This window comes from Musa acuminata, chromosome BXJ1-8 (genome assembly GCF_036884655.1).
Source record: "Musa acuminata AAA Group cultivar baxijiao chromosome BXJ1-8, Cavendish_Baxijiao_AAA, whole genome shotgun sequence".
Taxonomy (NCBI): Eukaryota; Viridiplantae; Streptophyta; class Magnoliopsida; order Zingiberales; family Musaceae; genus Musa; species Musa acuminata.
This window is the reverse complement of record NC_088334.1, coordinates 11,891,666-11,917,054: the sequence shown is the minus strand read 5'-3', so window position 1 is coordinate 11,917,054 and position 25,389 is coordinate 11,891,666. Positions and strand designations below refer to the sequence as shown.

The following is a 25,389-nucleotide window of genomic DNA, read 5'->3' as shown; positions in this document are numbered from 1 at the left end:
TAATGATTTGATAAAATCTTTGTAAATCAACTTAATTTTCCTTCCCACCAACAAAGATTGGAAAATAATAAAACAGTCGCGGTGTCACGTAAACATTAGCAAGCCGAGCTTGAAGCCGAAGCCGTCGACTCCAACCGTCGAACGCAGGAAGCAGGCGCGTAGGCGGATCAATTCACCGTCCTCTTCATGATCATGTTCCTTCTACGACTTGTCGTCTTACAACGAAAGGCTGAAGAGGTTGAGGCTGCAATCGCCTCGTAACGATGCATTCGAACTTTTGGGATCGTCCGTGCCGCCGAGAGATTGTTCGATGAAATGCGGCTGAAAGTCTCTGCCGTGCACCAAACTTTTGGTACGAAAGAGATGCAGTACGGATGCCGCGTTTGAGGTATCGAAGCAGCTATCGTTTATCTGCTCTCCTAGATGATCATCCAAGCATCGCTCCCCTATCCAATCCATGTAACATTCTGTGCATCTCCATCGTCAATGGGTGCCTCGTATCTCCCACCAAAAACTTGTGCAGCCTGCCATGAACCTCTACCAAGCTAAACCCTTTCTCCTTCTTCACCCCTCTCTCCACCATCTCGTCCCTGATCCAGCCAACCTCATTCCACCTCCCACCTTTAGCGTACAAATTCGATACGCCTACAAAGAATCCTCCCTCCTCCTCCCCTGCTTCTGATTCTGATCTCAACAATTGTCTCTCCAGCCGCTTCCCCAGCCTCGACTCCCCATTGACGACGCAAGCATGGAGCAGAGAACCCAGAACGACACCGTTAGGCTTGAAAGGCATCGACTCCACAACCCGCTTCGCCTCTTCCACCCGCCCGGCGCGGCCAAGAAGGTCCACCATCGTTCCATAGTGTTCCATTCTCGGCTCAACTCCGTAGACTCCCTTCATCGCGTTGAAAAGCTTAATCCCCACCTCGACGAGGCCGCAATGGCTGCACGCATGCAGCGCGCTGGTGAAGGCCATGCTGTCCGGTGCAACCCCCTCCTCCGTCATTTTCTCGAACAATGCCATGGCCTCTTCACCGCATCCATGCGTGGCCAGTCCGCCGATTATGGCTGTCCATGCCGATACGTCCCTTGTAGTCTCCATTTCATCGAACACCTTCCGTCCGGCCTCCAAGCTGCCGCACTTGGTGTACATGTGCAGAACGCTTGTGCCCACTTCTGGAGTCATACGAGGAAGACGGCGCAAGACCAGAGCGTGCAGGCTCCGTCCATGTCCAAGAGCACCGAGTCCGGCGCAGCATGAGAGGCCCGCGACAATTGTGTCAGCGTTGAGGCGAGTCCCGTGTAGGATCATCTCCGCAAACAGGTGGAGGCCGTAGTCGTGCCACGCGGACTTTGCGCAGCAGGAGATGAGGGCATTGTACGTGATGGTGGTTTTCAGGGGCATTTCGTCGAACAGTTTCGCGGACGCGTTCAGCAATCCGACGGAGGCGTAAGTGTGGAGCAGGGAAGTCGCGACATGGAGGTCGCCGAGGAGGCCGCGTCGGAGGGCCACGGCATGGAGGGACAGCGCTGTGGCGCGCGAGGCGCCAGCCCGCCGGGAAGAGGCGCGGACAAGGGAGAGGAGGACAAAGCGGTCGGGGTAAAGGCAGGAGCGGAGCATGAGGGCGAAATGGGAGAACGCGGGGGAGGGGTCCGGGGCGGCGGAGTGGGCACGGATGAGGGCCGCGAATGCGAAGGCGGAGGGGCGGGGGGCGGCTGTGCGGAAGGCGAGGAAGGCGAGGGGTAGGTCGGAGGGTGCTGCAGCTGCAACAGTGCGGGCCGAAACGAAGGGGTCCGGGAGGAGGCCGGCGACGACGGCGCGCGCGAGGACCCGCTTGAGGCGGCGGGGGTCGCCATGGCAGGCATCGATGACGGACACGAGGCGGGCTCTGGCGTCGACGAAACGGGCGGCGCCGCTCATGGGGTTCCGTCACCGGAGCCGCATTTGGTTATCGTCAGGTTGCGATCAGCTGAACGGGCGACGCAACACCAATCATCATGTGTGTGTAGTATATACGGAAGGTGACTTTGACTAGGATGGAACCTTGTGCTACAATGGAATTTGATAAAGCACAAATCTTAAAGCAACATTCGTTCTTGCGAAGAGCGGCAGCAAAGGAAATAGATAATTACCCCATTTGGCGATGCCATATGCTATATAGCGTGCCAAAACCAAATCAACAAGTGAACCAACATCATCTTCAGCTCTCACACAGCAATGTTTAGGACCAACAGTGAACTACATTCATAGAGGGCAGGACCAAGTGAGGTGTTGTGTACATTCGTTCTTGTGATGGCTCCCACAATTTGTTTAGGATTGATGGGAACAAAAAAATACAGTCGATTGTCGTTGCATTCAAGATGATATATATAGATGTAGACGTAGTGTTGATGGATTTAGGTAACCCTTACGCCTTGGTATCGAAGGATCTCGCCGATGAGCTCCCCCTTCCCCGAGCCGACGTACCTTCCACAGATCTGGCCGTCCTTTATGAACAGGAAGGTGGGCACCTCCACCACGTCCATGTCCTTGAGATACTCCATGCAGCTGTCGTTCTCGTCGCCGTTCATCCTCGCGAACACCACGGCGTCCGCCATGGAGCGCGACAGCTTGATGACGGTGGGGTACACCTTCACGCAGGGGCCGCAATGCTTGAGCCCCACGTCCAGCACCACCAGCTTGCCGTCGGCTCCGCGGTGCTGGTCGATGAGCGACTCCACGTCGGCCCGGGAGTGCAGCTGCACCACCGCCGAGTGGTTGTCGCCATAGTACAGCACGTCGCCCACCAGCTGGTCCGGCCCGATGCCCTCCTCCTCGTGCACCTTCTCCATGCCCTTGTAGAAGGTGAAGTGGGGCACCCGGTCAATGCCCTCCCGCCGGCACAGCTCCCGTGTCTGCTCCGACTCGTCGCCCATCACCAGCAGGAACTCCACGTCGCTGCACGTCCAGCTCAGCTCCACCATGAAGGGGTAGATCCGGCGGCTGTTGGGGCTGTGGCTCGCCGCGTACTCCACCACCACCAGCTTGTTCTTGGCGGCGCGGAGGGCCGCCTCGAACTCGTCGACGTTGTGCACCTTCTGCACCCGCTCGTCGCTGGCTGTGGACCGGCTCTTGGTGCCGCTCGCCGCCGCCGAGGCGCGAGGGCAGAACGACGCCGGCTTGCCGAGGGATGACGGACGGTGTCTTATCCTGGTGGAGAAGAAGTGGGAGAGTGGGGAGTGAGAAGAAAGGGGCGCGGGCTGGCCTAGTCTGGAGAGGCAGGAAGAGACAGAAGAAGAGGAAGTTGGAGGAGACCCAAAGAGGAAGGTGGCCATGGCGGCCATGGTAGATGATGGGATCGGAATGAGGTGTGGTGGGTGAGGGATGAGTGCGCTATCAAGGTGGATGGGGGAAGAAATGGTGGAGGCTCACGGAGGTGCTATCATTAAAAGATTCAACGGGAGGTGGATGTTCTATGTCCACCCAATTGTTTGTGGCTTGCGTTTGGGGTCGATGGATTTTTTCTGTTGGGAACTACTAGATCCGTTTGTCTCCTATCGGGGATTTTTGTGGCGATGTTGCAGACCCGTTAAGCTTCCTGACAAGGCACTTAAAGATCAAAGATATTTGTAGCATTAGGCTTACACCATCCATTCTGTTTCCAAGGAAAAAAAATCTTTGCATTTCAAAGACAATATTCAAAGATTATAGGCCTTGTGTTCTCCTCTATGTTGATATGGAAGTGCTAACGTGGCAAACCAATGTAGAAGGTTCGTAAGGGAGATGGTTCGTCAGAGTCGATCTTACCTTGGAGCAGTGAGACCGCATGGATTTTGCTTTATGTCTCTTTTGAGCTGGGTGGCATCGCTTCATGACGTAATCGTTTCTTAGTCGGGTTGTGTCGTTTTGTATCGCTTTGAGATGTGTGTGTGACTCTGACTAGAGGGTACCATATGGGGTCTGAGGTGGTTACCATATGTCATTGTGGATGATACCAAAAGATCCTCTATTATTATGCCTAACAATATGAAAAACATTAAAATTGAATAGGAATCCACAAAGGCGGATTTTAAAATTGAAATCGGAATCAAAACCAGATTCATTGCTCCGGCAGATTTCAATTTTGATTATAAATTTTAATATTTTTTAAAATAAATATAATATAGAAATTTTATAATTTTATTTTTAAATTAAAAAAAATCATTGTACATCTATCATCAGTGTAAATGTGTAATGACATAACTAAAAAATTAAATAAAATTATGTAAAATTCAAAATATTTAATCGCTATCAATGTCGATATTCTAATAGTTCATTTCGTTGATATGTGAAATAATAGGTTGGTTATGATAGGATAGTATGAACTAACTAGCATGTAAAACAACAGTTATAATCATTGCTGCTCTAAAGTCGATTCATGATGCATAATCTTCAAATTATTGTACATCGGAATGGGGAGGATTGATTACATTGGTGATATCTGGCAATATAGTTAGCTCGATATGTGATAGGAATCCAATATCTAATAAAAAGTCACTCACGTAAAAACAATAAATTGACGTACCTGCTTTCTCGGGCAAAAATTTGATATCTAAAAGCTTGCAAGTTTAGTCATAGGATTGATGAATAGCCTGGGATATTTATATTACTCGATATTGACCACTTGGATGATGTCTACCTGCCTCCAAGCATCGAAAAAATGTAAACCAGATACTTGACGATCCTTTAAAGGAGTTCATATGCTTCTTTTCACCGGACAATGTCTTCGGGGAACCTACACACTCAAATGCCTCGATGCCTCGTTGGCTCAAAACTTTGTGAAAGCAAACTGGCAAATATTATGTCAAAACCCTGAATGGAAGATTATAGTGACAGTAATCAGCAAAATCAACATTAATGGTAGATCTCCATAACATCGAGTAGATATTAAGCATGCTATCTAAAAGGAAACCATGAGTTAAAAGCATATTTACAGATTCTCCAGCGATTCTTGGTAGCACATTAATAATTCAAGCTGGCAACAGAGGGATAAAGAACTTAATGATCAATTTAGTAGATGCTTAATAATCATCTCAGTTAAACAGCAGAATTTTATTCACATGTACAAATTTTTGAGCTGCAACTACACGAAATTGCATCAATTAACGATACAGTCGCCCGGGGTCTCTGAGGTATCCCCATTCTCATCGGAGGAACCATCTCTGTTTGTTAAATGCATTATAAGGTCCATCAAGTCTGCATTAGCTGCTAGATCTTCATCTGTATCACCTGACCTGGTCTGCATCCTTTGCAGTGCCAAGATCTGTGCTATCATGTCTTCAGGAAGAGCAAAGCGGAAGAACCTGCTTCTTCTCTTGTGCGGCTTTAACTGGTGATTTCAAAAGGGTCATGTCATTCAGAGTCATCATGGGTGAGACAAGCAGAAATAATATCAGAAAACTTTTATTATGATTGTTGCAAACAGTGCCATAACCTATGCCACCATTATCGTCGTAGCCACTGGTGCATCAATGTCATCATCACCATCATTGTCAAAGTTAACAAATGCAAAGCAATCACCCATTTCATAAAAAAAACACCAGAGAAGTTAAAGGTCGTTTAATGCTTCAGGAATTTAATGTGCCTCTTTTATTTTTGTTTGGGAAATTGATGTATCCGAAACAGCCGTATATGCCTTAGCAACAGGATGAATTTCTATGTGAATAAGTCAATCACACGTTTTACTTTATAGAAAATGCAACTTACTTTAGGAATGAATGGCAGATGAGCAAGTTCTATCTTAGCCAAACAAAAAATCAAAGTAACAGCATTGACAAAGGTTATGAGCAGAACATTAAAAATCTCTTACCTCCTCTATTTTTACAGGTGCAGCTGGTTCTGCAGCATTGGGAGTCCAAATTTTTATATCATTCTCTATGCCACTACTTGCTATCACAGTAGCATAAGGGTGAGGTTCAATACAATTGACCACATATTTGTCTCCTTCCATGGCGCGCAAAAGCTTTCCATCCCTCTTTCTCCATATAAAGATCCGTCCACAGTCTGAACCACTAGTAACATACTCACAGTTTGGACCAAAGAAGCTCACACCCTTGACAGTCTCACAGTTACGATGTCCCTTGTATACCTGTGGTCCAGTTTGATCCCCATCAACTGGAGACAGAAGTGAAGCTGATTTAGATTTATCTCCAGCATCAGCATTCACACTAGATATTGGAGATTCCCTAACTGCATTGGGTCCGAGTCCTTGATCCTTAGAGAAGAGATATATCAGCTCATCATTGTATGATGCCAATAGCTCACTCTGATCTGAGAATGCCAACCCTGTAATTCCAACATTATCATTGCCAATGAGATGACGGGGACAGAAGAAGTTAGCAGGATAATCACAATCAGTTGATCCATCCCACATATACTTGCGAATGTCATAAACTCGAGCATATTCATCTGTTCCTGCAATTGCAAATAGATTGGGACTCCTTGGGTCTATTGCAATAGCATTTAAATGAATGGCCGTCCCGTAAGTCGATCTGCAAGTAAATAGCTTTGTAGCAGTTTTTGTTCTCAAATCAATCTGTGTAACATGCACCAAACTGGCAATGTAAGTAGATAAAAGCTGAAAATAGCATGTAAAGAAAACAAAACAAGATAAACTACTCACATGCTGAACCAGTCCATCTTCACCACAACTATAAATTATATAAGAACTCCCAGGCTCAATACCCAATTTATGAGCCCGTCCATCATGTTGAGCCAGCAATGTTGTATCCACTTTTCCACCTTCTAGTATTTGGGCATGTCTTACCTAATGACATACAAAATAAAAAGCAATGCATTAAAAACATGACATCTAAAATATTACAAGACACAGAGGGAAGTGTAACAGCATATACCTCACCATCTGCAGCACAGGTGATGATGATCCGGTCATCTGTGTAAGGCATGAATCGAGCTTGGAAAACATTGTTTGAGTGGCCTGAGTCAAAGGATAATTTAACACGGCCAGCATCCCAATCCCATAGAATCACCTTTCTATCATCAGAACCGGATACGAGAGTGTCACCATCTGCATTGAAGCTCACAGTGTTGACACAGCCTCTATGATTGTCTAACTTTCTATGGACTCCAAAACGAAGAACAAGGTCCTGTTCAGAAAAGATAAACTCAAATAATATAGCTAGAAGAAATCTCAGGAAAACAAGCAGAACTGAGTCTAAATAATTCAAAGAAAACAATTAAGAGTCAGTCATAAGACTCATAACCACATCCTACTTTAAACAAAATTTTAAATGAATATTTAAAAAAATCAAACCAACACAAATTTCTCGGTTTAGAAGTAGTTAATGTCTGGATGCTTCCATGTCCCAACAACTTGAGCCTAAATCCAACAAACAAAACATTTAAGATCAGAGATGGCATTGAGAACAAAATAAAAAATCCTCTAGATTTGCAGTTGAATTGATATTAACACAAGCTTAGCCAACGTATTGATCATAGTTTTTTTAATATGAAGCACACTAACAAACTGCAAATCAATTTTGCATTTTTATAGCTTGAGCTGTAAAAAAATGAAGAACATGAAGAAATCACAAAGACAGCTAAAATTGATCTAAAATTTCATAGTCTGCAATGAGGGTTCAAGTCTTGGTTAGGATGAGTCTCATTCTGAGCCATGCTGAACAGTGCCATGGCAATGCCAATGATTTAACAACATATACAAATTCTTAACCAATAGGCAGTCACCACTGGAGGCATGCCAGCATTATTTCCAATCAATTAAAAAGTAAGCAACAGAAATGAAAAGAAAACTAACATAAGTTTCATTACCTATGTTTTCTTTTGGAAGTTTATATTATATTTTTTTTCCTACCATCTCATCTACCTAGCACAAGTGCATGACTAAAGCACAGCTCCACCACAGTGAAGCAAAATCTGCCTAACACTTTGCTGATTTTTGTTTTACCAAACTGATCCATTGGATGTCTCAAGATCACTGTTTTAACGATGGCACTAGTTACCAACTAGGCTACTAAGAACTCAGTAGGAGTGATGTATCTGGATATAACTTATAGATTAATCTAACTTGGATACTTTAGGCGCTAGCGATGAGTCCTAAGTTGCCAATAATGCTTCAGCTATTCCAGTGTGGCTTCCACAATCCCTAATCCGTGTGCATCATTTGCACGCTGGCAACAGTTTGCCCATGCATCAATCATCAACCCTTTTTTTTATCTCTATTGCAAGTGCAATTAGGCCGACTCTTCGCAAGCATATGTCTCTTGTGATATTGCATGGCTCGGGTAGATCAACTAAGTTCGGCACAAGTGGTACCACGACTCTACTCCACTCTCCCTGCCCCAAATACTATCGACATAAGCAGAGTTAAAACAGCAAATTCCGCCCAACCAAAAAACCCAAAATCATCTGTGAGAAAAACATACACCGTATTAACAGCATACATCGAACCACTCAGATTGAGTACACTATTATGATTAAAATAGATTTGCTGTATTGGAATAAGTTTGTGATCCTGGATGCACCTTTTTCTGTATAGACACCTCATCTTCTCATGCCAAACCTAATACCCAAGAAAACCTGATGAGGTAGAGTGTGAAAGCAAATGTGTTTGTCTTCTGATCTACTCATCACGTTACGTCGAACCACCCACGATCGAACGAAATAGAAGCATTCATCATTCGGGAGAAGAAATCTTTACCGATTAAAAACTAGAAATCCCTAACACTAGGATTATAATTCAACAAAAAGGAAACCAAAGCGATCTCGTAGGTACAGAAACCGGACCGACCGATTCGTACGAGACAACATAATCCCCAAAAGAAACCCTCCATCAAGAAAAAGTAGAAAGGAGCGAGGGGAAACGGAGACACGTGGGTTTGATCGGAGACCTCGGAAGCAACGAAGCGGTGGGCGAAGGCTCTCGGGGGGAAGTCCCCGAGCTCGCGGTGCCAGAGCTCGACGACGCTGCGGCCGACGCCCCGGCCTCTCGTGAAACATCTCTTCATCCCCATCGTCTCGATATTCGGCGAGGGAGGCGAATCGGCTCTCCCCGTGGAGGCGACGGCAGGAGCGGGATCGGGATCGGGATCGAGATCGGTAGGACGAGAGTAGGATGGAGCGAGGCGGGGGTGTGCACAGCCTCGTCTCTGCAGATGATACGAACAGAAAGAGAACCCCCGACTACTTGGCTTTTATTTTGTACGTGTAGAAATGGTTATCGGGTCGGATCCACATCGGAATCCGATAAATCCTCCAGATTTCGGGTAGGATTTAATACAATCATCGGATTCATGCACATTACTGCATGCATACCCGTCCACATAATCCGTTTAAGTTGGATCCGTATTTATCGATTGAATTCTATTAAAAGATGCGTTTAACCTACGAGATTAGTCATTTAGGATTTGGGATGGATTTAAATATCTAGAAGCTAATCGGGTTATGAAATGGTAAGCTAAGATTAATATTTATTGTTATTCCTAAAGATAACGTATTGGATTTTCTAATGATTTTGGTGCTTACCTTTTCCCGTTTAAGTCGGATCTTGACGCCCATTAGAGTTGGAGACATGTTCAAATAGCTAGTTAATTAGTCATTAAGCTTTGACTATTAAGAGATTGAAATGTATTGTCGTTCGACGAGTTACTAATTAAGACAGACATCATTACAATTTGAATTATTTATTATTATTATTGAATATTATCATATTCGAGAATGAGAAATAAGCTAGAAAAGTGTATATGTGTATCAAGAAAATTAAACCGAGTGGAAATATCAGGTTGTGGTTGAAAAGAAATCATAAGTTGAAGCATTTAAGTTTAGTTTGATAATTTTGGAAGAAAAATACACATGGAAATATCACTGTGATTTATGCAGTGTTTGTTTGTGTTGTAATCATCTTTGATTACGAAAGGTTAATTACTTTAATAAGGAAATATTCGTTTTAGATTGACATATTATGCTAACTTGACTTTGCTTATTAATTACTAAGCTATCTTTCTCACACTCTTCGTTATAAAAAATATTCATAACATACTATTGAGATTTTCTTTTTTTATTTGATAGTGAAGATTAACTTGGATTGGTAGTTCTGTATGAGGTGGTAGGGAATGTATTGTCTCTACAAAAAAAGATTAAGATCCAAAAAAAAATGTATTGGTAGTTCTTTGAGTGTCTGTAGCATTTAGAGTTATATAAATTGTTTGGAATCGAAATTGGAATAAAAATTATCTTTAGAATTTTTTTTTATGTCATTGATAAATTGCTTAAGTTCAACTTTTAGGGGAGAAAAGGTAGAAAAAGTACAACAATGATATTCATTTTTTAATTAAAAATAATATGTATGTTAGATTATGTTACAATATTTAATTATGTAATACATATTATAACTGGATTCTGATTACAATTATCGATTAACAAAAAAAATTTAACTATAATAAAATTTCTTAGGAGATGATCTTAATAAAAGAAAATCTCCTAATTATTTAATCTAGATATTCTGATCGGATAAGACAATAAGAAAATTCGATGATATATTACATGATTGATTGATTATGAAGAAGATATGTCTAGTTTTCTTTACTAATTAATATTTCTATAGCTTTTAGATTCGATAATAATATATTTATAGAATAAATAAAATTTTTTCGAACATTCAAAGTTATGCGTCAAAATTTAGATGCATGGTTATTTAATTTCAAATTTTTTCATTAAATTTTTTATAAAATAATAATATATTATAATTTTATATTTATAATATCCTTCCCTCGTAAAGGATGAAAGATGTGAGTAAGATCCATGACAACAGAGAATATATTATCTTATGAATTTGGTTTCATGGGTGTATAAGAGGTCAGATGTTACGTATATAAGAGATATGATGTGGAAGTTGTCACCTATGGAGGTAATAGGAAGTGAGGATATCACTGGTTAAAGTAATTGCTCTAACGATAGCATCGATAGTTGAATGTGTCCATCATGTTGTTTGCCCGTTGAGATCCAACATTGATTGGAGGTAATATTTCTTTTCATGATTTCATTTTCGTGTTTTCTTTTTCTTTTCTTTTCTGATTCAAATCAAAAGTGATCCACTCTATATCGTCTAATAAAATAGTTTTTATAATGAACATTTTCTGAAGAATTTTAAAAAAAAATTTGTTCATGTGGTCGATTGAAAATGATCGAAATCGATTATTAATTGACCCAACAAATCCAACAAGCCTTTTTTGTTCTTATTTAGAATAATTCTCAATTTCTAACTCTTCTGGGAGCTCCAATCCTTCCCTTATCTTTATACTTTCTTCTTCGATGTTTGTCACTATTGATGGGATATAAAAAGAAATAACTTTTGTATATGAACAAATATTATTAGACCATAACACATAGCGGAATTAAATGTAACTACAATCAAATAGAACACCAAGATATACCTGGAAAACTCCTTCAATGTGAAGGGTAAAAATCACAGGACAAACTAAAGATAATCTACTATAATAATAATAATGAATGTATAAATCTCAATCTCTTGTCCAAAACTATAACAACAATCACAAGAGAATAACTGAAATATAAGGATCACGTCATTGTGCTCAATATTCTAAATACTTCCTAATTCTCCCCAAATAATCGTAGTAAAAATCTACTGTAAATTTGATTTAACCTGAGATGAGAACACTGCTGGATGATTGAGAACAATTTTTTTATGTTGTCCTTATTTTTTTCCTTTTCTTTCTCCTTGGATTTCTGTATTTTTCTCCTCCTTTTTGTTGTTGCAAGGTGGATTGTTACCGTATTTGCTACCCTATTTATATCTATTTTCACAATTACCACACACTTCTCTAATATGAATTAAGATTTAATTAAAAAAAAGGTGGATTATGAACTATTCAAGTCCGAGCTGAATCATGGAATGTCAGCCCAACAATCATCATCAGTATCTTCTTGCCCTATACCTCATTCCATTCTGTCTTCCCTCTAAAGCTTCTCCCCGTCAGACGACATGAGACTGCGACTGATTGTCGTAAAGCTGGTGGCTTTTGAATCCAATAGGTCAAAGCTGGTCAAACCTAAGCCTACCAACTAACGATAAGATTTCTTGATATGATCGACCTTCTAAATTCTCTACCTCAACAAATGGAGTGCGATAGATGGATACCTGCATCTTCTCCATTCTCTCTTCTCACCGGAACAGGATCGATGCTGGGCTGCGTTGTCCGATCTCTCGTATCGCGTCGTTGCAGGCTTCCCATGCTCACACCACAGTACCATGTGAACAGGCAGGAAGGCAGGCACGCATGGCATCTTCCCCATGAGTTGCACAGCGTACGACCCTTGTGCTCGGAGGGGCACTGTCGCAGGAAGAGGTTGGAGAGGATTTAATGTCACCCAGTGGCGGAGAGAGAGAGAGAGAGAGAGAGAGAGAGCAGGCAAACGTCGCTTCCACATGGTGAAACCAGATGGAAGCATTTATTCACGCAGATGCTTGCCATCATGTGTTGCGTCAGACCGAGATTCCTTCTCATTCACTCCTCTTCCGAACCCCATCCCTCCTTATTTACTCCCGCCACTCCCATTTATTCATCTCTATATAATATGCAGCGTATTGTTCTGCAGCCATGCCTCCATATATTTACTCCCCTCCGGTGCCGTCCCACACCTTTGTCTTTTCCCAGTTTTCTCCGTTTTAGAGTTAGAAACATGACGAGTGCAGTTCATCATTCATTTATTTATCTCCATACAGTATATATGAAGCATTCTGTGATGCAGGGTGGAGGTCAGAAGACAGTAGTAGCTGTTGATTATAGTCATACATGTTTAGCACTGTCGTTACTGATTCTCTAACGAGCGAGCGTGAGCGTGAGCGAGAGAGAGAGAGAGAGAGGATGGTGAGCATACTGTCGAGATTTATTACTGCTGCAGCCTGGCTTTCTTCTTTGGTTGTCGGGAGTTTTAAATGCCATCCTGGCCCTTCTACCTCCTTATATTCGAAGACAGTTTTTTCCTTCTCCTCCATCATCACCACCGCTCTCTCTCTCTCTCTCACTCCCTCTGCGTCTTCTCCATCTCTGGCGCTATTCCATCTTCTCTGCAGAAGAGACGGATTGTTATGCTTGCAACTATCTTCCATGCACCCTCTCGTTCAAATCTATCACCAGGGAAGGGGCACCAGGCTCCACATATCCGTTGGCTTCTTCCTTCTTTCCTCTGGCTTAGTTACAAAACGTGAGAGGAGGATGACATCTCACCTTGGAATAGTTACTATGATGTTGGCCCGGTTCACTCAGACTGTACTAGTAAGGCAATGCAAAGCGCCTTAAGACCTTATTTTCTGATTGAGCCGTGCCAATATCTTAGTACTCTTTCATCATCCAACTCACTCCTCCGTGCAAGATTCGCTGACTTGATTGCAGCTGATCTCTTTGTTCTACTGTTCATCGGCCACCACGAAAGCTGCGGGCTCAGTAGCTGGATTGCACCAAAACAGGCCTTCTGGACTTCCTAGAGGTAGATATGACCAACTTTTGCATCACATATTAGTTTCTGCATGTCCTCTGTGTCTCATTTTCTTGCTTCCAGTTTATTTATGCATGCCTTCAATAAGAAGATGAGCATATTTTTACTATACAGATCAGGAAGGCATCCATCCATAAACATCATCTACCATTTCAAATAATGGAAGATGAGAGAAGACTGTTGCCAAATGGGGCCTGATAGCTTCTGGGAGCATACTGCCGCTTGACCTTCTAGTTTTCTTTCCTAAGAAATGCATATCCTTCGTTTTAACTTCTTGCATGACTGCGTTTATCAAGTTGATGAACGCATCACGAGAATGAAGATCAACCGAGCATAAATGAGAGCAGGTAAACATCAAATCATTCTGAACGGTGAAGCTGTATATAGCATTTAAATACATCTCCAGATCACAAGGATTCCGCATCTTTTCCAACCTTAAAACCTGCAGAGCTATTAATACTTAGCAAAAGACCATGTCTTCTCCTGTGATTACTAACCAATAATATATATATATATATATGCCATATCAGTAGATTTCATGCACGTAGATACAAGGAGTGACATAATATTCCATCGTTTTCTGAGTTGGCACATATAATCTTCTTTAACATACGAAAGATTTCAGTTGGAGTAACAAAAAACTAAGCAACCAAAAAAAATCTACAGTTTCTGACTCTGTCGTTCTCGATCGCTACTATTCTCTTTCCCTCACTCACACAACCTGGTGGAGAGATAGAAACCCAGTTTTCTCCGAGCATGGAGGGACGCATGTTGCAGAATGGACTAGGCAAATCTAAATTGCTGCTTCCTCCGAAAGCTGTCATCAACTTCTAAACCCTCTTATAATCTTAATTAAAGGTGATGAAAAATGCATTAATTTCTTGAGGTTGTTGAGGAATCGATGAGAAGAGAATCAAGAATCAAGAAACCTGGGTGCAGTACCCGCTGGGACACTGGAGCAGCAAGGGTAAGATGTAACTATAACAACTGTGTTCTCACGATAAGAGGAATGTATATAACTCGTCTTGAATGTTTCCATGTACTCCTCTACTGTTTGTCCCACCCTTTCCTTGTTGGTTGGTAGCATTAACTTACCTCCCTATTTACCATCGATGTATCCCGAAGAACCCGCGATACCGATCGATGTGACCCAGTTGCTGTGGTAGGCCCGTCTTGGTAACGATTGGGTTGCTATTGCGGCGTTTCAATAAATTTATAGCCATATAAGGCGCACGGCGACACCTGTCAGGCAATGTCACGCGACTCGAGGCCGCGCCGATGAAGGAGACACCGAAACGCCGTCTCTAATATCCGTCCACGTGGTGTCCATTCGCTGTAGACGGTGGAGATGTGAGGACGGGAGGGATCCTCGACAAAGACGTGGCGCGTGCTTCTTCGTCTCCTGCGATCTCGCCACCTGTACCTTAAATTGGTCTAATTAATCCTCCTAAGTCACCGAACCCAATCGCTGCTTCTCGGTTAATAGCAATTTTGGCTGGTCCATGCAACAGCTGTCGTTGCAGCGATATATTCGTCAAATACAAAAATGTTTTCGATATATTCGTCATATTAAAATGAAGGAATATTAGAATTTGAGGAGTTATTGATCAGTTTGATTTAACCATCACATAACGTTCATACGTCCCAAATCTGTTCTGCTTGGTACACCTGTTGGTTCTCCTCCCTGCAATATATGAACGATGAGAACCCCGTTATGATGTCCGTTTGTGCTTTCCCAAGTTGGGCTTCGCTTTCCATACCCTACTCTGTTCTCCGTCCCTGCCGTTTTGACGCCCTCCATGGAGTCTCTGAGGCGATCCTTGAAGCCCCATCATGGAGGATCCCACAAGTACACCTCCTCCCGCAACGAGCTGGAGGAGCAATCCGTCCTCCTCCACAACGACGGCGCCGAACACGGCGGTGAGGTCGTCGTCAAGATCGACGGCAAGAATGGCGGCCTCTTCGACCAGCCCGCGCCCCTCCCCGATCTCAACGGCACTAACAATAGCAAGGTGTGGAGGGAGTCCAGCTATGAGTTCTGGAAAGAAGCTGACGGAGACGGCCGACGAGGTGGAGGAGGGTTCAGCTTCAAGAAGCAGCAGCGCAAGAACACCGAGGCGGAGATCGCTGACGACCCGCCGTCGCGGCTGATCAGCACATTCCTTCACAAGCAGCGGGCCTCCGGCGCCGAGCTGGCCCTCGACATGGACGTGGAGATGGAGGAGCTCAAGAAGCACTGCTCCTCCCCCGTCTCCGCCTCGGGCTCCAAGGAACTCCGCGTCTTTTTCCAGGCCTCCTCCGCCGAGTCTCATCTCCGTCGATCCTCCGATGATGATGACGATGACGATGACGATGAACGCGGTCTCCGCCGACGAAAGCCTTCTCCGAGCACAAGCGGTGGCCCTGACGGAGGCGGCGGCGATGTGGTCCGATGCACATCGAACGGCTCCCTCCACCGCAACTCCACGCTCCTCCGCGCCAAGACGCGGTCGAGACTGATGGACCCGGCACCGCCACCGCCACCGCCGTCGGTTTCGCCTGTGGCTGCCCGCAATGACGAGGTCAAGAAGTCCGGGAGGATCCCCAAGTCGGGCCAGATTCGGTCGGGGCAGCTCAAGTCGCAGCAGCTGGACGAGGACGACGAAGACCCGTTCATGGACGACGACATCCCCGACCAGTTCAAGCGCACTGACTTCCGCTGGCTCACTGTCCTTCAATGGTTGAGCCTCTTCCTCATCCTAGCGGCTATCGCCTGCAGCCTCGCCTTGTCTCCCCTTGAGCCCCTGACGTTATTGGATCTCCACCTCTGGAAGTGGTTCGTCCTCCTATTTGTGCTCATCTGTGGCCGCCTCGTCTCCGGCTGGGTCGTCCGGCTTGTCGTCTTCGGCGTCGAGCGCAACTTCCTTCTCCGCAAGCGCGTGCTGTACTTCGTCTACGGCATCCGCAAAGCCGTTCAGAACTGCCTCTGGCTCGGCCTCGTCCTTATCTCGTGGCACTTGCTGTTCGACGAGAAGGTGAAGCGCGAGACGAGGAGCAACTTCCTGCCCTACGTCACCAAGATTCTGTCCTGTCTTATCGTGGCCACCCTGTTACGACTCGTCAAGACTCTTCTCGTCAAGGTCCTCGCCTCCTCCTTCCATGTCAGCACCTACTTCGACCGCATCCAGGAGTCGTTGTTCAATCAGTACGTGATCGAAACTCTCTCCGGACCACCGTTGGTCGAGATCCAGAACGGCATGGAAGAGGAGGAACGGGTGATGGCCGAGGTGCGGAAGCTACAGAATGCTGGTGCCAGAATCACCAACGAACTCCGTGCGGCAGCACTGCCGAGCAAGAGCGGTAGGGTGATCGGAAGCGGGCCTATGCAGAAGAGCTCACAAATTGGGAAAAATGCCAAGATTTTGGATGCCAAGAAGCAGGATGAAGGGATCACGATTGACGAGCTGCACAAGCTGAACCCAAAAAACATATCAGCTTGGAGGATGAAGAAGTTGATGAGGATCGTGCGGAATGGGACTCTGACGACGCTCGATGAGCAGGTTCTGCAGGAGAGTGGGGAGGATGATTCGGTCTTGCAGATACGCAGCGAGTATGAGGCGAAGGCTGCAGCGAGAAAGATCTTCGGTAATGTCGCCAAGCCTGGTGCCAAGTAAGTCCTTGTTCCACCCATTACATATTAACTTTTGCTGGAACCAGCTCTTGTTCAATTGCCCTGCTTCTAAAAGAAAAGTAATGTTGACAGTCATATTGCAAAATAAAAAGAATACATGATTTGACACTGGTGGCATGTGAGAGCTTACCTGGTCAATATGATATGAGTTAGAATCATGTCCGATTAGAATATGCAACCGGAAGATAGCATCTCAAAAGGTTCCTCCTTTCTCGTTTAAAGCTACTTTATTTGAATGTTAAAAAAAGACTATTAAATTCACTTTTACTTTTATCCTGTGTTTTTTACTGATTTATTTTCTGTGGGCATGGTCATTTGAACTAATCTATAGGAACTCAGCCTTTGATATCCATATAATGAAAATTGTGGAAGATAGCATCTCAAAAGATTCCTCCTTTCTCTTTTAAAGTTAATTTGTTTGAATGTTCAAAAAAGACTATTAAATCCACTTTTACTTTTATACCGTGTTTAATGATTTATTTTCTGTGGACATGGTCATTTGAACTAATCTATAGGAACTCAGCCTTAGATATTCATATAATGAAAATTGCGGTATTACATTTCTTTTGGATATAATTCATTTTGCATCAAAGTGTAGAGCAAGTTCTTATTGCAGTTCTTTTTCATAGATTTTCAGGAAGTAGACATTTACCTTTTTATTTACATCATAGAGTTCCATCTTGAAGATTATGGAATAGAAGTTTAGCATCTCTTACTAGAGCTTTTATATTCTATATGAAAATTTGGGACAATTACCTACAAGATGTGTATTGACCCGAAATGTTTAAACCCAAGTTAGTACTAGTATATCAGATTATTTCTCTAGCATATGGTTAGTAGATCATGTGTCATGATTGTCGTTAACGTAGTTAGGGGACTATGCACCATTACTTTGTGTCACTATTTATATAGCCCATGTTATACCATCTATGTGCATGCAGAATATACCTAAAATTATGATATCACACAAATGTTTATAAAATTTGTTGTCGATGCTGATGCGGATGAACTTTATGGCTTTATGTTTGATAATTGGTATGATCTGCATGTTCTGTGGTTCTTTTATAGCAAAACCTTTTTTGATTATGGAAAATGATAGTCTAATTGTCTTGAAATTATATAGTACTCTGGTCTCTGTCGTCTATTTTGTCTCATTGTCTCTTCTACATTCGTGTGCAATGAAATTTTTTTAGGTATATCTATTTGGTAGATTTAATGCGTTTCATGAAGGAAGATGAAGCTCTGAAGACAATGAGCATGTTTGAAGGAGCAAACGAGAGCAATAGGGTCTGCAGGAAGTCTCTCAAGAACTGGGTGGTATAATCTCTTCATTTTTCTATTCAAAATAATTCATTTCAGTGAACTTTCTTGAATAGCAGTTATATGAATTTGATCCATTTCCTGCAGGTCAATGCATTTAGAGAACGTAGAGCTCTTTCTTTGACTCTCAATGACACAAAAACAGCAGTAAATAAACTTCATCAGTTGGCAAATGTTGTCATGGGAATTATTGTATTTGCCGTCTGGCTCCTTATTCTGGGAATTGCCACAACTCATTTCTTTGTTCTGCTTGGCTCTCAGCTTCTGCTGGCAGCATTTGTTTTTGGTAACACTTTGAAGATGATCTTTGAAGCTATAATATTCTTATTTGTGATGCACCCCTTTGATGTTGGTGATCGCTGTGAAGTGGAAGGAGTCCAGGTACTAGAGGGGAAACTCAACTTAAATTATGTCTAAGGCACATAATGCTGGTAATATTGTTTAATCACCCATGACTTTCCTATCTATATAACTTAACATTTTTTACTTTGCAGATGGTTGTCGAGGAGATGAATATCCTGACAACAATATTCTTGAGGTACGACAACCAGAAGATTACATATCCAAATAGTGTGCTGGCTACCAAACCAATTGGCAATTTCTACCGGAGTCCAGATATGGGTGAATCAATCGACTTTTGTGTTCATGTTGCAACTCCTGTGGAAAAGCTTGCTATCATGAGAGAAAGAATAATAGGGTGAGATAACCAACATTTTCCCTATAAATTATACAGTTTTCCTAGAATATATACAAATTACTATTATGGTACAACAAAAAGTTTGCTATCATGTAGGAATGGTCCTTTAGTAAGCCTACACCTTTTAATGTAAGACTGACTGATAATCAACAGTATATTTATTAGTATGATCCAGCAATTGCGTCTAACTTTTCTTTGTAGACTCAAAAGTAAGGAAATAGTTGGTGGAGGATAAAGAAAAATAATAGAACTTTCATCGGAGAAGACGATATCTAATGTACCGACATAGCATTTTCCACTAAGATGTATCATTCAGTTTATTGCTCCCAGTAACAGCTATACTATCCTTTGGGTTAATTTCCTGTATTCATTTTGTTCATCTTATCTCCATTTCTTTCCAGAATTCAGGATAGAATTAGTTGTTGGAGCTGGAACTTAAGCTTTGCTTCTTGCTATAACAATTTTTGCCTTCAATAATCAAGTTTATGCGTCTTTTAATTGGTAGATACCTGTTGCCATTTTTCATGTAGCAAAAAAGATTTTCTAATCAGGTATATTGTTTCATTATTTATTTAACTTATGTTTTATTTGCCAACCAATAATTGCAGGTTTATGGAGAACAAGAAGGAACACTGGTACCCCAATCCTTCGGTCGTTCTGAGAGATGTAGATGACATGAACAGGTTAAGAATATCAATCTGGATGAGGCATCGTATCAACTTCCAAGATATGGGAGAAAAGTGGGCACGAAGAGAGCTTGTCGTGCAAGAGATGATCAAAGTTTTAAGAGAACTCGATATTGAGTATCGCATGCTTCCAATCGATGTGAATCTCCGAAACATGCCTGTGGTTGACTCCACACGTCTACCATCTACCTGGACAACTTTCAATTGCTAGGCAAGTTTAGGTTCTGTGCCTAATTTCCTCTGTTTTTTCGGATGAAACTGAAACAGCGAGAGCTGAGTAGCTTTTAGATGGGTAAATATATGTTCTAATTTTGAGCTTTTCTCTCTTTATCTTTCACTTTTGCTTTGTTTGCTTCTGTTTCAGTTATGTAAATGGCATTCTGAAGATCCTAACTGCCTTTATTGTCTAATTAGTTTCCACAGATGCTAGTAATACGCTCTGTTGACATTTCATGCTACCTTTTGTGGTTCGTTGATCCATAACCCTCTGTTCCTGTTCTGAGTAATTTTCTCGGTTCGATGAAACTGATACAATGGGAACTAAGAAGGTTTTAGATGCTTGAATATTTATTTATTTTCATTTCATTTTTCGTTCTTTGTTTCTGTTTCAGTCATGCATATGGCATTCCAAGATTCCGACAGCTTTTATCCTCTTTAGCTTTTGCAGTTGCCCGTGACACATCGTGTAATCATTTCATAGTGCTTATCCGTGTCATCAAATAAGGTGTCTTGTCGATCTCCAACCTTCCCTTCTTGTTGTGTCCTTCAAATTAAGTAGGTCTGATGGTAATGTTTGCTTCGAATTAAGGTACGTATACGCACCAAATTCTGACACCCGAAGCAGGTTTGGATCCTAATCGCAGCCATCTCCTCCTCTTTCTTCCCATGTCATCGGATCGTAGATCGCCGCGTTGCACTCGATGGCGATCGACGTTCATGAGGTCCTGGCGGGCACGCGACGGACGATGCTGAGCTCCGCCCATTCCTCGCCTGGGTGTGTGCCGGGCGTTTGTCGGTCCGTTGCCAGGGGTGCGGGGATCGTGGAGTTTAATAATTAAGGAGGGTTGCAGCGGTGACCCCGGGGTAGTGTGCAGTCGAGGAGCACGACTCAGTCGATCAGGCTGAGCAGAGACTGCGGTCATGTAACCGAGAGGCATGACTCAGGCGGGCGAGCTGCGCAGAGGCAGTGGTCTCGGGTAGCATGGAGCCGAGGAGCACGACTCAGGCGGGCAGGTCGCGCAAAGGTGGTGGTCTCGGGCAGCATGGAGCCGAGGAGCACGGCGAGGCGGGCAGGCCGCGCAGGCGTGGTCTTGGGCGACACGTAGCCGAGGAGCACGACGTAGGCAGGCAGGCCGCGCAGGCGTGGTCTCAGGCAACATGCAGCCGAGGAGCATGACGCAGACGGGCACGCCGTGCAAGCGTGGTCTCGTGCAACATGCAGTAGAGGAGCACGGCGTGGTCTCGGGCAACACTCAGCCGAGGAGCACGACTCAGGCGGGCAGACCGCGTAGAGGTGGTCTCGGGCAGCATGGAGCCGAGGAGCACGGCGCAGGCGGGCTGGCCGCGCAGGCGTGGTCTCGGGTAGTCTGCGGCCGAGGAGAGACTTGGTTTTGATCAGCAATCCATTGCTTAGTGACGCGCGAGCGCGGGAGGCCAGGTCACTTCCTAGGGAAGCCCAAGGGACTGTCACTTTCGGGAGTCGCTGGTTTTCGAGGCCGATAAGATCGCGCTTCAGCATTCACACAGCGCGCCGGTTGGCTGCCACGTCAGGCCATATTGATGGCGAAGTGACGTTCGGTCTGCCTGACACAACATGCTTCAGGAGAGGAAGGGTTGTTGTTTTGGCAGGATATGGCCTATAAATAGTCTACAGTTGGCTTCCTACATGTCTTGTTACTTGCATTCACCTAGTTGCTCCTTCGGACTGTGTTGCTCCGTCCGAATCGGCTATCCTACTGTTCCTTCTTAGGGTCGGTGAGGATGGCTTCCCCTTCTTCCTTGCCTCCGTCTTCTTCACCGTCCACCTCCGGTAACGCCGGAGAGAAAATATTACCGCCGAGCCCCAACTCGTCGTCTGACGAGAAAGCGGCTAGGGCTCTCGAAGCCTTAATGTGGCCGCACGACCTTGGCTCTACTGTGAGCGAGTCATCACTTGGTTACCTCCGGGGCCGTTATGGTATCCCAGAGGAGTTTGTTCTTACTGCCCCTGAGTCGGGGCAATGGGCGTATGACCCTATCCCAAAGGGTTTCTCCCTGACTTTGGATGCCTTCGAGGCCGGGCTATGCCTCCCATTGCATCCCGTCATCATCTCTTGCATTTCGTGGTGGCGTATTTCCCCGTTGCAGATGGCACCGAACTCCTGGCGCTATCTGGTGGCATTCCTAGGGGAGTGCCACTACGCCAACATTACCCCGACCCGGTCCCTCTTCCTCTCCTGTTTTTGCCTTTCCAAGGGGTCGGGGGGCTACTATCTGTCCGCCTGAGCGAGCTTCCGGGTTAGCGGGGCCCCTTCCAGTAATAAGGGATGGAGGGGACATTTCTTTTTTGTCTGTCGTTCGGAGGACTGGGGCATCGGGCTCCGGTGGGCGGCGCGCGTGATTGACAACACCGCTCCGTCCCTGAACGATGAGGAGCGCAGGGACCTTCGACAACTCAAGGAGATTCTCCCAACCTCTCGGGTCATCCGGGAGATGGTCGAGGGGTGGCTGGTCGAGGCGGGTCTTAGCCCGGCGCCTCGAGGTATGCCCACAGCGGGTAATGCTAGGGTTTTCCTAAAGATCGTTTTTGGAGTTCTTACCAATGTCGGTGTTCTCGTGCAGAGATGGTGAACCTCGTCGCTGTGCGCGGGGGGCGGTCTTCGTCGGTCACGTCGTTGCGTCAAACGACCGAGCCCGGGGCCGGCATAAAAGAAGCGCCAGTAGAACTCGAGGTCAGCAGGCCTCGGAAGAAATCGAAGATCGTCGCCCGGAAGGGGGATATGCCTCCACCTCGGGCTCGGGAGGTCATTGTTGAACCAGGCCGCCGTGATCGGCGACGGGGCCCTGGTCTGGGAGAAGCTGGCCCGAGCAACGAGGTGGCAGGGAAGGCGCCTCGGGAACCCTCCATTCGCGATTTGTATCGCCTCCCTGCGGGAGCACAAGATGAGTCTTATCAAGCTCGGGTAATGGGCGGACTCCCGGAGGGCCAACCCTTCGACCCGCTGGTCGCCCGGTGGGTGGGACTGACCCGCGGGACTCGGGTGTGGGCTGATGGGGAGGCCGTGGCCTCCTTCGCACGAGGTGGGCTTCATCCCGACATGGCTCGAGATCTTTACACCATGCCCTCAGACGTTTTGTTGGGCAAGTTTGCTAAGTCATTGCTGTGGGTAAGAATCTTTCTATCGACTTCTTTGCTCGAACGGTACTTGTCCTGACTTTTTCTCTTTTGCAGAGCCATCACTATACCACGGTGTTGATGGACTGTGTCCACGACGCGGGTCGGGCTCTCGGCGTTCTGAGCTACCGCAACTCCGAGCTGCGCCGGCAAATCGAGGAGCCCGTGCAGGGGTGGCCCCGGAGGCGATTGTTGCGGCCGAGCAACGAGCTTCTGATCTCGAGGCGGAGGTGTCACGCCTCTCCTCTGTCTCGGAGGCGGCCGAGCAGCACGCCTCAGAGTTGGAGGCAGAGTCGGCGTGCCTCACATCAGAGGTGAAGGCGGCCAAGGATCAAAATAACGAGCTCTAGTCGCTCTTGAGGGTGACTCGAACCGAGGCTCGGGATGAAGCGACGGGCCTTGCTCGAAAGCTGGAGGAGGCTCGTGCTGAGGTGAAGGGGGCTTCTGACGTCCTGACCGCCGAGATGAGTCAACGGCTAGAGAAAGACAGGAAGCTGATCAAGGACTACAAAGAGTCCTCGGGCTTTCAACTCGGTCTGATTCGGTCGGGGTAGGTTACCTATGAATATGGGTACTGGATTGCCTTGGCTCGTTTCAAGGCGTGCCACCCCAACCTGGAGGTCGAGGAAAACCCCTTTCGCCTCCTACCCCGAAGACCTGAGCGTCGACATGCCAGATGAGGTCCCTTTTGACGACAGCGTCGAAGCCTCCAAAAAATAGTGCATTGTAATAACCTAGGGGTTTAGTCTGGTGCTGTAAAGCTTCCACAAGCTGTATGGTCCTATAATAAGTTTTTTTGTTTTAATAAAACTTTCGTTTCGGACTTCTTGCCTACTTCATCTCTCCTTCATACGAAGAATTTCTTGATATTTTGCATGTTCCACGTCCTCGGCAAAGGGTGGCCCTGCATGGTTGCAAGCCGATACGTGCCGACCCGGACGACGTCAATAACCCGATAGGGTCCTTCCCAGTTGGGGGTGAGCTTGCCGCACGCTCGGGTCGGGTCGCTGACCTCGGTCTTGCGTAGGACGAGGTCACCTAATTTAATGGGTCAAGGTCGTACCTTGCGGTTATAGATTCTGGCGATAACTCTCTTGTAGGAGAGGTCTCTCAGGTGTGCGTCAGCACGCCGCTCTTCGAGCAGGTCGAGGCCGGCTCGTATTCCTTGGGCCGAAGTCGTTTTATCGTAGTTTTCTGTCCGAGGGGTAGGGAAAACCACTTCGGTGGGTAGGATGGCCTCGGTCCCATATGAGAGGCTGTAGGGGGATTCTCCAGTTGCGGTTTTGGGGGTGGTCCGTAGGGACCATAGGATACTTGGGAGCTCGTCCACCCAAGCAGATCGGGCCGCAGACACTCTCCTCCTGAGTCCGTCTAGAAAAGATCGGTTGGTCACCTCGGCCAACCCGTTCGTCTGGGGGTGGGCCATCGAGCTGAACCTCAGCAGAATCCCATAGTTCGCGCAGAACTCTCGGAACCTTGCACTGGCGAGCTAGGATCCGTTGTCCGTGATGATGGTTCTAGTCAAGCCAAACTGAGTCATGATGTTTTTCCAGACAAACTTCTCCACTTGTCGTTCCGTGATTGTTGCTAGTGGCTCGGCCTCGGGCCACTTGGTGAAGTAGTTTACTCCAACGACAATATACTTCCGTTGCCCCGAGGCCGGTGGGAAAGGGCCAAGGAGGTCCAGTCCCCATTGCGCGAATGGCCATGCGCAGTCAATGGGTGCGAGCGGAACTGCAGGCTGCCGGAGCGTTCGGGCGTGCCTCTGGCACGGGCTGCACCGCTGCACGTAAGATCTTGCGTCTTGGGACATGGTGGGCCAATAGTATCCTTGGCGGAGGACTTTGTAAGCCAAGGTCCGTCCAGCGATATGCTCCCCGCAAATACCTTCATGGACCTTGACCAGGACCGTCTAAGCCTCTTCAGGCCCGAGGCACTGCAGTAGAGGATGCGAGAAGGACCGCTTGTAGAGCCGTCTGTTCACCTCGGAGTACCATGCCTGCGTTCGGAGGATGCGCTGAGCCGCAGCCTCGTCAGCGGGAAGAATCCCGTTGCGCTTGAAGCGGAGCATCTCCTGCACCCACGTGGTACGAGCGTCGGCTGAAGATAGAGCCGAGACCGAGATGGCACGAA

General features: G+C 45.8%; 4 protein-coding genes across 5 annotated transcripts; 1 reads left to right on the top strand and 3 right to left on the bottom strand.

The window, feature by feature from the left end:
- Positions 1 to 23: 23 nt before the first annotated feature.
- LOC135587541 (putative pentatricopeptide repeat-containing protein At5g59200, chloroplastic) lies at positions 24 to 2,047 on the bottom strand. Its single transcript, XM_065079080.1, has one exon. It carries the CDS (start codon positions 1,919 to 1,921, stop codon positions 428 to 430), a length of 1,494 nt encoding a protein of 497 aa, XP_064935152.1. The 5' UTR covers positions 1,922 to 2,047; the 3' UTR covers positions 24 to 427.
- Positions 2,048 to 2,185: 138 nt separating this feature from the next.
- LOC103994433 (thioredoxin-like protein CDSP32, chloroplastic) lies at positions 2,186 to 3,398 on the bottom strand. Its single transcript, XM_009414761.3, has one exon. It carries the CDS (start codon positions 3,322 to 3,324, stop codon positions 2,398 to 2,400), a length of 927 nt encoding a protein of 308 aa, XP_009413036.1. The 5' UTR covers positions 3,325 to 3,398; the 3' UTR covers positions 2,186 to 2,397.
- A 1,611-nt stretch (positions 3,399 to 5,009) lies between these two features.
- Positions 5,010 to 9,155, bottom strand: LOC135587540 (uncharacterized). Of its 2 annotated transcripts, XM_065079079.1 has the most exons (5): positions 8,887 to 9,155; positions 6,874 to 7,125; positions 6,642 to 6,785; positions 5,829 to 6,554; positions 5,010 to 5,348 (listed from the first exon to the last, which is right to left on the bottom strand). In XM_065079079.1, the coding sequence occupies exons 1-5, from the start codon at positions 9,007 to 9,009 to the stop codon at positions 5,118 to 5,120; spliced, it is 1,476 nt and encodes a 491-aa protein (XP_064935151.1). In that variant the 5' UTR covers positions 9,010 to 9,155; the 3' UTR covers positions 5,010 to 5,117. The 2 variants fall into 2 exon arrangements, with proteins under 2 accessions (XP_064935151.1, XP_064935150.1); XM_065079078.1 differs by having other exon boundaries at positions 5,829 to 6,785.
- A 5,988-nt stretch (positions 9,156 to 15,143) lies between these two features.
- LOC103994435 (mechanosensitive ion channel protein 6) lies at positions 15,144 to 20,336 on the top strand. Its single transcript, XM_009414764.3, has 5 exons — positions 15,144 to 17,159; positions 18,374 to 18,497; positions 18,588 to 18,881; positions 18,995 to 19,197; positions 19,806 to 20,336. The coding sequence occupies exons 1-5, from the start codon at positions 15,310 to 15,312 to the stop codon at positions 20,092 to 20,094; spliced, it is 2,760 nt and encodes a 919-aa protein (XP_009413039.2). The 5' UTR covers positions 15,144 to 15,309; the 3' UTR covers positions 20,095 to 20,336.
- The last annotated feature ends 5,053 nt before the right edge of the window (positions 20,337 to 25,389 follow it).